Below are 17,050 nucleotides of genomic sequence, written 5' to 3' on the forward strand. Positions count from 1 at the left end.
AAAGCTGTTTTCATTTTTCTTTTATTTTGCCATGATAAAGATTAAATGTATCGTTCACTTCCTTTTTTTATGATTGTTAAAGTCATTAATATCCACGCACGCAAAGACATGATTCGCACAAAGCCAACATTATCTAACAACGAGTTTATTGCTTTCATGATATAGTATCTCCGCTTAATTAGAGTACGAGTAAATTACAGGAAATTGCAGACTTGGTTTAACAATTTACACGTTGTGCTCGAAACGCTTTCACGAAACTATGTTTATGTGTCGACAAAATCTGGCTAATATATATAAATATATTTATAGTTTATAACATAAAGATTATAATAGTGCTTCGCTAATTGGCCACGGGTTGGGACTTCTGGCCAGTTATTAAAGGAGGTATATTTTTAGAAAATTCCAATTATCTTTGATCTTCAAAAATGTCGGTCAGTTAACGTAGCACTACTGTAAATCTCCAATATTTAATATTTCAAAAAATTATAAAAAATGAATTTGCGTTTGTCCTGTGAATTTTCAAAGAAATATATAATATACAATTATATTCGCTCGACACTGCGGTAATAGATTTTTTGATAATTTTAATATTCATCACGACGTTGTTAGACTAGATAATAATGTTCCAGATGCGTGCAGCATTCTAAATTATTTTTCTTATTTATTTTGAGCAACAAGAGCGCGGAGAACCTAAACGTTTTGATAATGAAACATCGAGTTCCAATAATCAAAAACTAAAAAATATCTCTGTTTAACTTAGATTTTTTTTTGTATATCACTTGCATTACTTTGGTAAGTTAATGTTGTATATTAAGATGAAGCTTCAAAAGGTCTAGTAAAATTTCAAAATAACTTTTTAATTTCCGTATTATACTCTACTTTCGACTTTAATTGTTGATCATTTAAAAGTCGTATAAACTAGCATTTCTTTGCGAGATTTGGTTACAGACCTTTTGAAACGCTTCGTTACATTTCATTTGTTTCCTATCTACGCATGCATTCGATATGAATTCACGTTCGACGATCGAAGTTCTTCCTGCCGCGAACTATGTATAATCTTACGATATTTCGTACAATCCATTAAAAACCGGTGTGCATAATGTCTTCCTTTTTTTTCATTTAAGACTGACTAATTTCATAATACATTATATTATACACGTAGGCAATCTCCTTAAAAGTAACACAAAATAATATGAACTAATAATATTAAGGATCCTAACTATAAAAACAGAACGTTAAAATATTAAGGTTTCCTATTTGCTATTTCGCAAAACACTTTGTATTTGTTCGTTGTTTCACAAGACAAAAATATATTACGCTGTTATAGAAATATACTATAAAACAATATTTGTACAACAACGATAAGTATAAAAGGTAACTTGCATTCACTCTGTTTCATTAAAGATTTCATGAACGCTATTCACTGTGGAATTCTAAAAAAAAAAATTGATCCGTTGATCACGTATCAAATTTAGGATACCTACACAGAAAACAAACAACTTGCAAGGCGAAACGGAAGATAATGCAAGAAGTTGTATATACTGAACAGTAAAGGTTTATCTTTCTTACAGTTTTCTTAGTTTTATCGTAACTCAATCGAATTACTTTTCTCACGCTAATTGGTCTTTACCCTACACATTATATATTATTCATTACAACTAAAATTAATACGTTAATATGTAAAATAATGCTCTATACTCTATGCTATACAGAAACATACCACTGCAACAAAGTTTGGTTAGTTCCCATTTTCTTTGCACATTAGCTTCTTCTAAAAATTTTGAGTTATGAAGAAAGCTATATTTTGTTTCAAATCTATCAGTCGCTCAAGATTAAATAAGATGAAATAACATGAAATAATCTAATATGATTCTATCATAGATCGTAATTCCACTTTGCAGCCTGTTTAAGAAAAGAGCAACGTAAAAATATAGCCTATATAGTGTCTTTTTATAACAAGGGAAATCAGTTTGTTCAACCAGTCCATTTTAAACAAGCTATAGCTTCTTTCGAACTCTTTCGAAGAATAAAAGACCAGAAAAGAAGATCATTGCTACGCCAATCGTACTTTACAATACTTCAGGCACTGAATCACTTTGTTTGTCGTACTTATTAATGATTAAAATCAGATCGAACTCGGAAGTGCAATCGTAGTCAGACTACATCATACTATTTGTTGTTTCAGTTTAACTAGGTTCGTTTCACCATATAGTTTCATATCAAGGGGCGCACTTGGTTCATTTTTTTTCGTTTGCGTGTGCCAAGCGAGCACCTTGGTGCAGTTGTCGGCCAAGAATTCGATGTCCTTTGGTTCGAATGGCGCCAAACTTTTCAGAAAACCGTCTTCCTCGTAGCCGGCCTTAAACGGCATCGATGCGTTTGGCCTCTGAAGTAGAAACTTCACGCTCACCGCAAAACCTGCCATATCGACCGGGAATTTTCGTCCAGCGATCCAACCGTCGTAAAATCCAACGAACTTCTCGTTCTTAATGATGGGAGAACTTAAACCAAATTTCGTGCATAATCCAACGGGGAACATGGAGACTCGTTTCGTTTTACGGATCTAAAATACATAATTGCATTTCTGTAATGATTCTTAAAATAATATTTTGAATTAACTGCGATCGTGATATCTAAATTACCAGATGTAATTTTTTAAAATTTAAATCAGCAATACGTAAATTGCTCTACGTAAATTAGAAAGAATTATATGCTCGTCGAAATAATACCTCGTCAAAAAGAGTTATGTCATAGGTATTATCGTCATCAGCAAAATAAAAAACGCCATTGGTCGCATTCGCTCTGATCCATTGCAAGCCACGATTTCGATTAGATACGCCCCGTGGTTTGGCACCCTTTTTCTGCTTATACTTCTCAGGCATCGGAGCTGGAAAAGAAAGCACAAAAGCGTGCGGGTGAGGCAACATCGTCGAATTTTGTGTCACGATCCAATATAAATTAGCTTATGCAAAGACTGACATGATACCCCGTTTGGGAGAATCGGTCAATGCAACTACATATTCAAACACAGACTAGCCTGGCCAACAAAATCAATATAACGCTTTTTCATCGAGAGCTTTGCGGCTGTTTCAATTAATTCCCGATGAGATGGCAGTCGATCAACGAAATTAATTTTCACCGGAACTATTTACACCGCGCGTATCGACTCGATGGCGGGATATTTTGAAAAGACTCAAAATTACTTCCTTCGATTATGTCAATAAATGATATAGATGAACAAATACAAAAATAACGCGATCTTTAATTTTGATGCTTAGCGACGTATGACGAACGAATTACAACGATATATTACGTAATGTAAAGAATTAATATATCGTTGTTCCGATCGACATTCTTATGAATCGCCCGGTTGCATTACTTTTTTATCACTGTGTAACGATGTCGTTACGAGAAACTTGACCGAAGTACGTTTAACTTCTAAGGAGAGGTATAAAGCGACGCGAAAAACATTTTTCTTAGGACAGAGTAATTATCTCGAAACACGCTTGAAACAGAGAAAGGAAGTAGAGAAAGTATCGTCGAACAGTGGACAGATTTCGCGCAGGCTAACGATCGATACCATTTAGTCGCAGCTCCGTTTGAATTCCGTTCCAATTTCTAATCTATTGGATTTACCAGTGAGATGCTCGAACTTCAATCCTGTTCGCTCTAACAGCCTCGTGACTTGTTTGGTAGCAACGGTCGCGTCCTCGATAACGAGCCAGTAAACGTTCTTTACCAACATCAAAGTGTGCGACATCCTGGTGAGCTCGGGTATTTGTTCTGGTCGGCGATACGTCGGCGTGATTATGTACAGCGGTTCCGGTGTTTTGTTCAACTTCATCGATGATTCTTGCTGTTCGTTCGATGTCGCGTTTCGACTAGGTTCGAATCGGCCGATCTTCGAATTGTTCTCGCCCAGCTCGAAGATATTCTTGTGCAAATGATTTATTAGCTGTTGCACTAACATCGACGCTATGTCTGGACTAAGTCCGTTAATCTCTTGAACTCTGCGCACAGCGCTTTTGATCTACAAATAGAAGGGCTGTGTTTTAAACGAACGATTAAACGAACCCGAAGCAAAGCTTTCATCTTCCAACGTTTACCATTTCTTCGGTGAATTTCGACGTCCTTACGTAGCGTTCTACCTCTTCCTGGGATAGAACGGGACCATCCTCCGCGGATCCACCCGTGTTAAAGTCAGATATCTGATCGAATCGCACACTGGTAGACAAATGATATTGGTAGAACACCACGAACAGACCTATTATGGCTACCACCCCCATTTTCATGGATGACTTCATTATACCAAAACCTGCAAAGAAAAAAAAAATACCATTTATATACATACAATAAATTAACTAATTAATAAACCAAGTACTCGGAATCTGAAGTATAGGATCAGAGAATTGTACAAGCACGAAAGAAATAGTTATATAATTACTTAATGGCTATCGTAAATTGATCGTGAGTTCTATAACGGTAATTCGTTAACTGTTTGGAAGGTCTCGAGCATCTAGATAATGAAGTCGTTCAGTCTTCGTTTTTCTCGCTACTCTGTCTTTTTTTTCGACTGAGATGCTTTGCAAATGAACGAGCTCGTAAAATTAGGGAGTGTGTATACTGTCGTATACCAAAGCCGTTATAAAGGGGAAACGATAAGATACATGTTTCCGGTGATACGCGTGCTCTTTTATGTATACAAGATTTTCAAAAGTCATTATGTTTTATTAATTTTAACATGCGCCAGAAATACGTGATACATCGTAAGTATTCGTGATCTTCTATCGGTAATTATCGGGCTACAATGTCCAGTGGCGCGTTATCAAGAATGAAAATCACCGTAGGTTACCGTTTCACGAGATACGTGGCTATGATCCGCGTCTTGAAAAGTAATATACCATGATACGTTGAGGAACCGACAGCGAATGGAATTCTATTTCACGAAATTATCTCGGCGATCGCGTGTCGCGTGATGAATATTTCTACTTTTGCAGGCAATTAAAAATTAAGAATATCTTTAAATAAATGTTCCATTCCAAAAACTGGCTTCACGTGTATGCGTATATGTCCTATTTATCGGTAATCTTCCTTTTTCTAGATGCACCATTCTTCGATCAATCTAAGTCTAAGTTGCGTTAAATTTGGTTCCTTTCGTTAATCCGTTAGAAAAAGATCTTGTTGAACCAACGTTTCAAACAATGAGTTTAATGACTGGTATTTAAGTAAATTCGCGAGCACATCGTGGGTTTTCCAAGAGATTGTTTCGATACGGATTCGACGGATGCTTAACATCGACACGAGTATAATGATTTTCAATCGTGGATACAAATGTAGTTCCTTAACTGGATTACCTACTCCGGTTTTTTAATACCGTGGATGAAAAATTTCAAGGACGTGACTTATCTCTATGAATAAATAATAAACTGATTAACGTCACACAGAGCATTTAAGTAATGATTTATTACGACGTGTTAAACATATCAATTAACATTTTCATTTTAAACGCACAAACGATTATCATTCTATCCCTAGACTAAAAAGAGAAAAAAGATATATAATGGAGATACCGACCTGCGATCGATTATATAACATAACTAATACGCCTTTACACAAGTGTTCATTTAGTTTTTGTATGATTCAATAAACGAACCTACTCGCCTGTATGACGATAACATGTGTTTTCTAAAATTTAGCAAAGAAAAGAAGTCACACATCTATGATATTTTAGTTAGTTGGTTAGTGTTAGTGAGATCAAACTTTGATAACGTATGTACATATTTGTATGCGATTCTCTTTTGTATGGTTGATTGATTTATATTTTCTATGTCTCTTAGAAGCGGTATATAATTTAATAAAGGAAACGAAATAAAAGAAGTTAATGCAATGGAACAGAATGTCTCTGTAACAATTGGTGATAGTAAAATAGACGTTTTCCACGAAACAAGTCGAAATTGTATCCTGTATCACCCGATCGTGTTACGTTCAGCAAAATGATACGGAAACAAGCGTAAATATAAAGACTTCTGTTTCTTATTGTAAGTACGTCGATGATGACGAAATCACCGATCAAATATTTATAATTACGCTCGATCGAAGATAACATTGACAAAAGAGAAATAAAAAAAGTAAAGAAATTCGATATTCGTGCGATATGATTGGAAATGCACGGAGGCTGAAATAATCGGCTAAATTACGTATATTTCCACTAATTGTGTTTAATTACCACGGCAAAGAATTGGAAGTCTTATCTGTTTTCGTTCTATTACTAAATCGAATCCATCCAAAGTTTCGTTTAACTTTCATTAAATTTCTAAAATAGTATTCGATCGTTTCGTTGGGAAAAAACTCGGGCTGAAATAGAGGAAAAATTATCGGTATTTTTACACCGTTAAACGAAGTGCGTCGAATTTTATGGTTGTGCGATTATTTGAGATGTAAAATTAAAATGGATTATACACGTATTATTACATACAGTTAATAATTTCAGTGAGACTTGGGAACTATTTAAAATAAACAAACAACTATGTAAAATATATTTGATATATTAAATACAACGTAGAGCAAACATATTTAATTCGAGCCCAGAGTGAATCGAGTGAAATGTAAAATAATCGCACATAGGCCCGCCATCGATATTCCTTCGTGCAATATCAAAGATAGTTTCGATGAAAGCGCGCGTTTATTTCACTATCCAGAACCGCAAATTTTCGACGAGAATGAGAATAATCTTCACGCACGGAATTCCATACAATTTCATCTGCAAGATAAATTACGCTCCGTCGGTGCTTCCACGGAATTTGTGGAACGAGTACATTTTTTAAACGTTAAGTTTTCTTCAGCGCGATGTTGCTGATTGTTGTGATATGATTAATCGATTAAAGATAGTTTTCCTTTCATTCAGAGTTTTGCCATTTAATCTAAAACCGTAAAACTTCTCGGCCTTGCTCGAATACAGAAGCTGGTCAAACTGGAATTTCCCGAAATCTTGTCTAAATATGATCAATTTGCGCGTTAGTTGAAAAATTATTCGACCATTCGTCCGATAAAATATGCATGTCTACGTTTTTGAAACTGAACAATTTATCATCTACTCGTTCATAATATATCTCGCGAGTTAATTGTTTTTCCAAACATTCTTTTCGTAACTTTGTTTGTTCAAGCAATCAATGAATTATCAACGACTATATTTCATCGTTACGCTGAATTACTTTTTCTCGAGCCCGAAAGTAATATGGAGGAACTTTAATCATATTGGATAAAAAAAAGTTTTCACCAAGTTCGAACCAAAATTTCTTCTTCTTCGTGTTATCAGTCACTAACTCGAACGATCCCATGCGAGCATATGTGGTTATAAATATATATAATCTGTCTATTCTTTACCACCTGGAATTTTATTTATCAAATTATGCTCGAATATAATAAAAATAAATATATAGATCAGATTGTTTGAATTCAGATATGTAAAAATAGTTTTATCATGCATTTACGAATAGATATACCAAAATATAATGATGTATTATGTTATCGCTATTATTAAATGTATTATTAAAATTATTAAATGTATTATTAAATGTGATATGAGTTTATCAGAACGACTCCGTCTGTATGTATTGAACCCCAAATAGTCGATCGACCTGCAGGATTTATTTCACATTAATAACGATACAATTAACATGTGTAATTAAGTTGATCGTAAAGAGTCCTGCCGAGTGATTCTTGAAAAGTGAATAAGAATGTAAATAAATTAAAACGTAGATAACAACTCGGGGCTTGTAATATTACCGTTAAGTACCTTATATGTGAGCAGTAGGTCCAACATAAGATGTCGATGCTCGGGAGTTATGCGAAAGCTATCAAAGAAAGTGTAATATCAAGAAAATAACAAGAAGAGAAATAAGAAAACATCTGTGTTGAAATAATGACAGAGTGAAAATTCCAACGTGCGCGGCATTACATAATCAAATCAGAGGATTGCAAATAGTCTACTAAAGGATCGATTAGACTTAATTTAGCGCCATGACAGACGTACATCACTTGCTGCAGTATCAACTTCGGCCATATATGTAGGTCACAAAAAGCTGCAATTCTCCAACCCTTTGTTAACCCTTTCAATTTAGTGGCGCCACTTTAATGGCACCGGCGAATTTTCCTCTGCTTTTGAATGAAATCGTGCCTTTTCTTTTAATCAAAGAACTCCATCTATGTTCAATGTATGTTTCGAACGTTTCTAACTCAGTTTCCCCTCCTTTTCTAGCCGGTAATAAGCAGGAAAGTTACCGACACGCAAAATCAAAGCAGTTCGGTGGTTATAACCTCATCGCCTGGTTAACCCTCGGACACCAGGCCATGGGCTACTCCGTTTAGGTTAATTTTAACTCATATGTCACTTTTTCAAGTAATTCCACTATTACGCAAAAATAAAAAAACAAAAACGTATGTGTTTTCCATCGAGCAAAATCATGTATGAAACATCAAAATATATTGCGTGGACCGTTAAAAACACATTCCTTTGCTTTTTTCCAGTAGTCAGGTCTCGTATGAGTCAACCATAGCCGGACAAAACGTATGAATAAGCCTGGATTCTTATATACTACTTTCTAGTTATCGAAATTAGTTGTGCGAGCGTTAAACTTGGTTTTAATTTAATAATATTTAATCAATAGAGTTCAAAGCTACCAGTTTTAAGCATTTTCTCGGAAGTCCTCTTTCCACTTGATTTCTGTAGACTAACATGAACTTTCACGATCGATTAATTCATCTTCGACATTAGTATCGATCTAACGAACCATGAATGCCCCCTATTCGTTCAAGACAATTAAAACTTACCTGATAAACGGTGTTCATACTCCGCTCACGAGTAGTAATTGTTCTGCTTCTCGTTTATGTAGCTTGTATAGAATCCGGCTTATCGCACATGTCAAATGTTCGCGCGTTTTTTTACAAGACGAGAAACAATGGCACGGTAGCTATGTTATTGATATCGTTTAGTAACATTATTGACGGGACGTGGGGAGTCCCGATTGAAATTCGACACTAGTGATTTTCCTGCATACATATGTTCCGTGATTGTTTCACCGTACCATGCATTCGTGCATCGAATTTAATGCGCTCGATAAAGGGCACAGTATAAACGACGTTGTTTTCTCATAATTTTTACCAACGAATTTTGTCTATATTTCCACAACGAATTCGCAAGTTTCGAATATAGTTGTTGCTACAAGGAGAAGATCCATTTAACAACTACGACGGACTCCATCGATGCGCGATGATGTTTCACCGAATCGCGCTCGTTTCCCTGCGCGATGCAGATAGACTGACAGACGATCACGAGGATTTCATGGCACGTGAATAACTAAGGGGATAACCAAGAGATTGCTATCTTCGGTTGAGTTTTATAAATTTTCATGATATCACGACTACGTTCGAAAGACCGGGTGACGGAAGCACGTTGTCACTGACATGATTGAGAAAAAGGTCGACTCCCTTCATTAGAACGTATCACTGATCTCTGCTTTCACTCTAATCTTGTAACACTTTGATAGTTTGGCAAATGTATTTTTAGCGAAGAGTCTTGAGCCGCTTCGAAATTTTGGCCACATGTCGTGTGTCTCGAACGAGGACTGATCGTTTTGAAGTCGACCACAAACCGACTGGATGTTCGTGACGACGTCGAACCCTAGTCGATTGTTTCATTAATCACGTGCCTGTCTACTGTACGTTTCATTCGTGTTCTGTCAGCGAAAAGCGGAAACAGCATAGTTGACGGAGAATTCGATCGAACAACGACAAAACGACACTCCTCCGTCGGCTGATACTGAACTGTTCCTTCGTCGCATTCCCCTTGTGCGATCCGTCTACGTTCGCATATCCCCACTATTTCGTTTCAGCTGGCGCAGCAGCCGACACGCCGCCGTCACTGCTCTTATATGTGTACATATATACATTATACATATACATCTATCTATCTATATATATACATGTATGTATGTATATATATTACATATGTATATCGCGATATATATGCGCGCTGCACTGAATCACGTGGGAGAATGTACTTATTTGACGCAGAGTAGGTGTTTTTATCGATCTTTGAAACATCCGCGTGGTGACTGTTTCGGATCGAGCGATCAGATGGTCAATTGAATTTTGGTATCAGTTTTCCAATACTTCCTCTACCTTTGTCGCCTTAATAACATGACCGAAAACCATTAAATCTTAAGTACAACTACCATACCCAATAGTCAAAATAACGAACTACGAATTTATTTTTACAATTATCAAAAACATGTAGGTGCTATTGGCAAAATTAACTTTAGTTTGCATTCAGATATGAGTATAATTATGTACATCCATTTATATCCATTATACCATTGCAATTATAATCATCTATATACAGGTTTGTGATCTTTACTAATTGTAATGACAATTGCATAACTAACAAGTGCAATATCGAAGTTTATCGAAGATAAGTTATCGAAAAAAATGTTAAAACCTGTATGTCTCCTCGATAAAATATAATGACATCGATAGATCATACATCATACTTAGTAGATATATAGATAAAAACTATAGATTAGATTGATTATAAATTTCTATCTGTGAGCAATCATAATACATGATAAGTATATTATTTATAATGTAAGATTTTTTTCTTAAATACTTATGGCAGGTTCTAATTTCTTTGACTTTATTTCCCTTGATTACAAATTCTCGTGAATCCTTACCAATTACGATGGAAAGTTAATTTAGGAATGTAATCTCCGTCAAATGAAAAACATTGTGATGCAACTATCTGGATTAAACGTGGAGTTACATTACAAGCTATTGTTTAAGTGGAGAAATATGTTTTGTTGGGTACGATGCAACGTGACTCAACTAAACATTCGCCGGTTGGCTACGATAGCGACTAGTATGCGAGGGTTAAGTTCATATATCGATTAAGCAAAAATGTAGATCGATCATCGAATCGACAAATCTTTTAAGGTATACCGATTCTAACTCTTAAGTCCAATTTATGATGTATTTAATGAAGCAAATAGATCGGCCGGTTTTATTACCATCACAGAAATGTAGCGAAAAAGCGAGAGAAAATTTATTTGGCGGGTTAATGAATCGGTCTTTACAGCACTTTTTCGACCAAGTTGTTTAAACAAATTAGTTGCTCATTATTGTTTGTATACAGTGACAAAGTAAACTCAATACAAATTTTCCCCAATGTTTTTAACTCAACGGCCCCATAACAAGTGGAATCGCTCGATAACCATGCTCAACAGACACCATGCGGTAGTCTCTCTCTCTCCGAGTATCGTCGTTTCCACTACCTCTCACCTCGTCTTTCAGCGACCGGAGTATTGATCCAACCTGGCAATACTTATACACTATACACACGGTAGTGTGTAGTATTGTAAATGGCCACGGTTGCCTACGAATCTCGAGAGGGACTTGTAAACGATGTTGTCCGAACTTCCTTGTGTTTTTGGTCGTATCCTGCACTCATTGCGGTTAAAATGCATAATGCAGGAATTACGTGTTCAATTGTCAAGCGTTGTTGCGTGAAATACGTATGAAGAGAGGAATGAAGGAAAAGAGGAAAAGAGAAGCATATAGTAAAGTCGAGCCATGACCTACACAGAAATAAACCATTTTATAAATTTAGAAAGTAACCTAATCAACAGAGTTTGAATGAGTTCACGTGTAAATTCGATTATCAACGACCTAAAATAGAGCATGGAACTTCTATTAGCATACAGAATTAGGAAGGAAACGCTTGTCTAATTATCTGTATTTCTCATAATGTCTTCCACTGATTTTTATCGGCAGATGATATAGGTTAGGAGAACGATAGAGATATGACATTTTTAAAAGAATCTCTTATCACGCAATTTTAACAATATATATTAGAATTATTTATTTATTTAAATAGGTGAACGTTGCATCCGCGTTCAAAGAATGTTGCAACATTGAAATATGGACATATTATGTAAATTACGTAATAAGTAGTTATAGAATGAAACGTATGATTTTACGTTGACTTAAATATAGTCGTTTCTACGTCAACATTTAAAAAGTAGAACGACTGGTTTCAGTGAGTAGTTTAGAAGTTGGCTCGTGTCTTTGACAACGAACGTGGAATTTACTCGGCCCTCGGAACTACATATAACATAATTTTCGAATAGATAAAGAACGAAAATATAATAATGTACAGTTTCGTTATTTGTAAAATAAAATATCTCGATAGCCGAATGAATATAGTTCCGGATTTCTGTCAAAGATATTCTAATGTCGATCACGTATTTTTTAAATAAAAAATTTAACGTTTATATAACTATTAATAAGGGTTCTAATTATTCTTGTATGAATTTCATTTTAATACCATTGAGATATTAATGAAGGACAGTGATAAGTAAAAAAAGAAAACAGGAAAGGATTCTATAGCTATTCTACTGCGTTAATTTAACAACGTATCTTGGTAGATGAAAAATGCAAATCATACTTTCATACAGTGCGAAACGTGGATTATTTAAAAAAAGAAATATGTACTTAGTAACAACGCGCGTTGATGCAACTTCATTAGCGCGTTCTACTGCGTTCACGACAATGGTACTTCTCTTCAGTCTTTAAGGTGCACAATGCTGCGAATTTAATACAACAAAGTATTATATTAAAGCTAGATTATCGATCGCACTCAGTGGATCCACTTTAATTCTCCTCATTCGATGATTGTTGAAATACGATCTTCTACGTAGGTATTGTCTAAAAAATGTATGTTCGATTCTAACATCTTTCCTATTCAATTATCAAACAGTCGTTTGATCATCGATCGATAAAAACAGACTATTTCACAGAACCTGACAAGCTTATCGATTTAATCGTATCAGTCATATCACGCAAGCGCGTCCTCTTGCTCATTTACGTGATTTGACACGCGATATTGCCATCACAATTCGACGTTAGACCCGCTTCGACGAACATAGCGGTTGAAGTAATCGGGACGCCAACACTTGCAGCTTCCTGGCACCAGGAACCAATCGTAGTACAATCTTACCTGTATCGCAGACAAACGGGATCAAGAAATTGTTAAACAAAATTTTCACTTGGAACATTTTAAATCGTCCGATTACCTGGAAACAACCCATTTCGTCGACACCGTCGCAATGATGCTGGGACGATCCGCTGTTACGAGCTTCATTCTCCCCGGCACGTTTCTGTAAATATTGTTGATAATTTTGGAAATCGTGAACAGGCGGCGGTGAACCGGCAGTATCCCTCAGGCCGTTGATTCTAGAATTTTGATTTTCTTCCAAAAACGTGTCAGGATAGAAAATCTCTGCTACCAGCAAACTAGTCCATCTTGGCGACGACAGACAGCCACCATCCAAGTAATGACATCTTGATTGCCTGTCAAAGATCGATTAATATTAAAAATCGCTCGACGATAATAATTAGTTACGATAATTGCATATGCTCTGTCATATTACATGCATCGGGTTACTTCGATAGTCTGAGTGAAGTAACCCTCGTAAGGGATTTGCACCACGTAGCGCCAAACTCCTTGATAGTTCTTGGCGAACACTGGTGTAGCGTACTCCACTTTAGCTGGACAAGGAGTGGGTGGACCGGTGTATTCTGGCTTCTCTTGTGGCGGTGTTCGTTGACGATACTCAGGGGTGGAGGGCTCGTCGCGGCGTTCAGCTGCTGAGGTAGCCAATGGTTCACCTTGTATAGCCTTGTACAGCATGCAAACTCTTTGGCGTAAAACAGAAATTATAGTTCAAAATCCCAACTTGTATCTTTTAAAATAATTCGTTCAGCGACTTACACTCCTCCACCATTTTCGCAGAATTTACGACCGTTTCTGAGAGTATCCAAGGCACTTTCTGAATCGGACGATCGCTTGCTTCTACTTCCTTTCTCGTCGGTGTCGACACTGTCGATATTAGGAAAAAAGGTACATTTTACAAAACGACAACCCAACGATAGATTCACGTTTCTATATAATTACTAACGAATTCTGGAAATAGGATTGCACCGTGGCGACCTTCGGCAATGAATCGTCAGCCTTGAGTATAGGCAACGCTTTGCTTAAAAATTTCAACGTGTGATTTTTCAACAGCGCGCTATAAGAAAAAATGAGAAAGGATATTAAATTACGGTTAGAGTTTATCATGACATTTTATCATATAAATAATTTTGTTACACTTACAAAGGATACGACGAGCCATTGAAATACTGATTCATAGGATTTCGCGGGATATAACCCTTGTTAAGATCCCCGCAAATATTGTGTATGGAAACGTAACCCTTTCCCTGTTTACCGGTGTCTAGAATCATTCATGTACGTTTATTTGGAAGTAACAGAGAGAATAATTTGTATTCCTTCTTTGCTGACGCATGATATTAAAGTGGCACAACTTTGAAATGCGTACCATAGCATTCTTTGTCGCTATCTATATAAGGTGGCGGCCTCACTTTAGGCGGTTCTGCGTTTGGTGACTTCACGAAGGCGTAATATCCTTCTGGAGGTTCGTTAGATTCTGTCGTCGAATCGACGTCATTTGGTTTCGATTGTTTCGTGTCCGAATATTCATTTGCGTGGCACAAAATGCATAAAAGTACCATCTACAAAATTCACACATGATATGTACAATATCCCTAACCTCTCTCGCATAAATATTTACGCTAATCACAATGATCATCTTTTTATGCCGTTTGTGAAATTAAATTATATAATCATTATTATACATTGATTTCCTCTATTTTACCTTTTCGTCTCGATCGCGTATTTATCAGTATCTCAAAACTATGAAACTTCATTCGATTTAATCGTTATTGTAGCTTAATTAAAATCTTAACTTAAAGCAAACAGACGGTTCGTGCCAACATTTCATAGATCCAACAAGTTGGCTACAACAGAAGAGAAGCTTTATTCGAATAGAAGCCAGGATCAACGAAATACAACACGTTGTTTGAACTAGCTTGTCGATGATCCTTCGTCTCTACGCGTTTCGGTCTTACAAGGTATTCCCCGTTAGTAAGATACCGACGTGTATCGTATTCGGCCTTAACGGTACTCGGTCCACGCTCCGCGGACTATTAATACCCCGAGACTATAGTCTTGTATACTGACTGCCCCACTAAGCGTGCACGTTCGCCAGCCGTTACATTCTTTCGGCTGTTTAACCTTCAGGAATTTCGAGGATAAAAATCGTCATGTGGAACTATCAGACCAAAGGATATTTCATTAATCGTGTAAGCTACCATAGATCATTATTCGTTTGATCAAGAAAATTGTGGTAATCGACGAGGAATTTGGTTGCCCAAAAGGTTTTTTTAAATTTCTTCGCACACTATGCTATTTGTATCATTATTATATGTAAGCTACGGATGTTTATGCGGATTCATATCTTTATAAACATCGATAAAGGAATGAAATCTCTTTATAAGAAAAAGTGATTTATACTTTAAGTGCAAATATTCTCAAGAAGGATATTATGAAACTACCTGAAAGATGATGGAGGAAAGATAATTGTTAAGTAAAATATCTAACCCTACATTATCCAGACGCTAAGGTTTGTATCTGAGACCTGCATGAAATCTACCTTTAACTTTCTTTAAAAATAGTGAGGAAACATTTTCACCGACCCAATACATATATATAGTATTTTTGTGGTTGTTACTATCAAGAGTACATTTATCGACTGTATCGCATGTTTTATTAAGAAAATAATACCGAACTAAGATTTCTGTGAATGATTTCTGTGAATGTCAATTTCTTTCTATTATTTACCTGTTCTAATGCCTTGGGCACGATTAGGAAAGGTAGGATGCCAGTCCCCTGTCATTCGGTATGGTTATGACAGGCAAAATTTATATTCATAATTCGTGTTAAATTAGTCTATGGTGATACTTTGTATGATTGTTAATCGAAATATTTATTCCATTCTCAGAATTGGAAAAATACTGTTTCAGCAAGAGTTACATAGTTTTGAGAGAGACATGTGGTTGGAAAGATCTTAAGTTTCTATTTTGTTTAACAGGTTATGTACTACTTTCTTTTTAGTTGGTGACAATTCTCAAAAGCAAGTTTTAATGATAAACTAATAAAATGAAATAAAAATCATCGTTAGATTCCGTTACGATTTCCGTTAGTTTTGAAAATTTTGTTCATTGTAAAGTAAAATCATAAATCATTTACCATATAGAAAACCAAGGCAAAGCATCAGTCAGATTTATGACTATTTAAATCGCGTTCGATTAACATTTGACATTCCATTGACAAGAAGCGATATTAAAAAAAGACGTAAAAGTATACTTTTCCCGCCATGACATTTATTACGCATTTGTGTAACGGTATTACTTTATACCGGTTCCCTGCGATTACTGAATGCGGGACATTTCTATAATAAGCATCGACTAACGTGAAGGTATTGAATTTATTGAACCTTTTCCGCTGCAGTTCATCTAGAATGCGCACCGATCGAGTATATTTGGCGCTTGATTCCATAGAAATTGTAATCAGTTATACTTGTATCAGATTACTTTTGAGAGGAAGCGATTTAAAAAATATTATGGTTCTATATTCACTTTTATATATAATTCGTTCCAAATTATTGATTCATTATACTTACATGAAAATAATTCATTATTAAGAAAGCAATAAGATAAAAATAATATAGTAACAATTCTTAGTGATTAAAAAATAAAAGTAAAAAAAGAAAAAGGGAGAAAAAGAAAAGAAGGATTACATTGTCAACTCACGATAAATGTTCGATATTCCATTGTAGTGTCGCTTTTTTTTTCTTCTTTGACAGAGAAACAAAATGTATTAAACTCAAAATAGGGGTTCTACCTCGGAGATGTCTCGTGACCAGTCGGCGGTCATAGCAAAACTGAACACATCGAACCCGTGCTATGGTATAAGGAGCCACCTGTCTTCGGCCCCGTACTCATCACCACCAAAGCCATCCACCATTCCACTTCAAATCACGCCCCAACGCACTTCAAAACTTAGTCATTACGTTTAGAATTTTTCGATATGCTTTAAAAA

The 17,050-nt window shown here is 35.8% G+C and overlaps 2 protein-coding genes across 4 annotated transcripts; both read right to left on the minus strand.

Annotated features, from left to right (window-relative positions):
• Nucleotides 1-4: 4 nt before the first annotated feature.
• LOC126917069 (galactosylgalactosylxylosylprotein 3-beta-glucuronosyltransferase P) lies at nucleotides 5-9,862 on the minus strand. 2 transcript variants are annotated; one of them, XM_050723503.1, is made up of 5 exons: nucleotides 8,830-9,862; nucleotides 4,107-4,315; nucleotides 3,637-4,030; nucleotides 2,730-2,887; nucleotides 5-2,563 (listed from the first exon to the last, which is right to left on the minus strand). In XM_050723503.1, the coding sequence occupies exons 2-5, from the start codon at nucleotides 4,302-4,304 to the stop codon at nucleotides 2,165-2,167; spliced, it is 1,149 nt and encodes a 382-aa protein (XP_050579460.1). In that variant the 5' UTR covers nucleotides 4,305-4,315; nucleotides 8,830-9,862; the 3' UTR covers nucleotides 5-2,164. The 2 variants fall into 2 exon arrangements, with proteins under 2 accessions (XP_050579460.1, XP_050579461.1); XM_050723504.1 differs by lacking the exon at nucleotides 8,830-9,862 and adding an exon at nucleotides 4,445-5,370.
• A 1,766-nt stretch (nucleotides 9,863-11,628) lies between these two features.
• LOC126917065 (uncharacterized) lies at nucleotides 11,629-16,999 on the minus strand. 2 transcript variants are annotated; one of them, XM_050723496.1, is made up of 8 exons: nucleotides 16,762-16,999; nucleotides 14,430-14,622; nucleotides 14,207-14,324; nucleotides 14,010-14,120; nucleotides 13,823-13,930; nucleotides 13,482-13,748; nucleotides 13,125-13,401; nucleotides 11,629-13,048 (listed from the first exon to the last, which is right to left on the minus strand). In XM_050723496.1, the coding sequence occupies exons 1-8, from the start codon at nucleotides 16,780-16,782 to the stop codon at nucleotides 12,941-12,943; spliced, it is 1,203 nt and encodes a 400-aa protein (XP_050579453.1). In that variant the 5' UTR covers nucleotides 16,783-16,999; the 3' UTR covers nucleotides 11,629-12,940. The 2 variants fall into 2 exon arrangements, with proteins under 2 accessions (XP_050579453.1, XP_050579454.1); XM_050723497.1 differs by lacking the exon at nucleotides 16,762-16,999 and adding an exon at nucleotides 14,766-16,063.
• Nucleotides 17,000-17,050: the final 51 nt, after the last annotated feature.

Source organism: Bombus affinis, chromosome 6 (assembly GCF_024516045.1).
Source record: "Bombus affinis isolate iyBomAffi1 chromosome 6, iyBomAffi1.2, whole genome shotgun sequence".
Classification (NCBI taxonomy): domain Eukaryota; kingdom Metazoa; phylum Arthropoda; class Insecta; order Hymenoptera; family Apidae; genus Bombus; species Bombus affinis.

Coding starts and splice junctions, on each gene's coding strand:
- LOC126917065 (XM_050723496.1), bottom strand. CDS start 16,782: ATGGAATATCGAACATTTATC. Junction 14,121..14,206: donor AATGGCTCGTCGTATCCTTT/GTAAGTGTAACA, acceptor TTTTTCTTATAG/CGCGCTGTTGAAAAATCACA. Junction 13,749..13,822: donor TGCGAAAATGGTGGAGGAGT/GTAAGTCGCTGA, acceptor TTTACGCCAAAG/AGTTTGCATGCTGTACAAGG.
- LOC126917069 (XM_050723503.1), bottom strand. CDS start 4,304: ATGAAGTCATCCATGAAAATGGGGGTGGTAGCCATAATAGGTCTGTTC. Junction 4,031..4,106: donor CGAAATTCACCGAAGAAATG/GTAAACGTTGGA, acceptor TTCTATTTGTAG/ATCAAAAGCGCTGTGCGCAG. Junction 2,888..3,636: donor GAAGTTCGAGCATCTCACTG/GTAAATCCAATA, acceptor TTTCTTTTCCAG/CTCCGATGCCTGAGAAGTAT.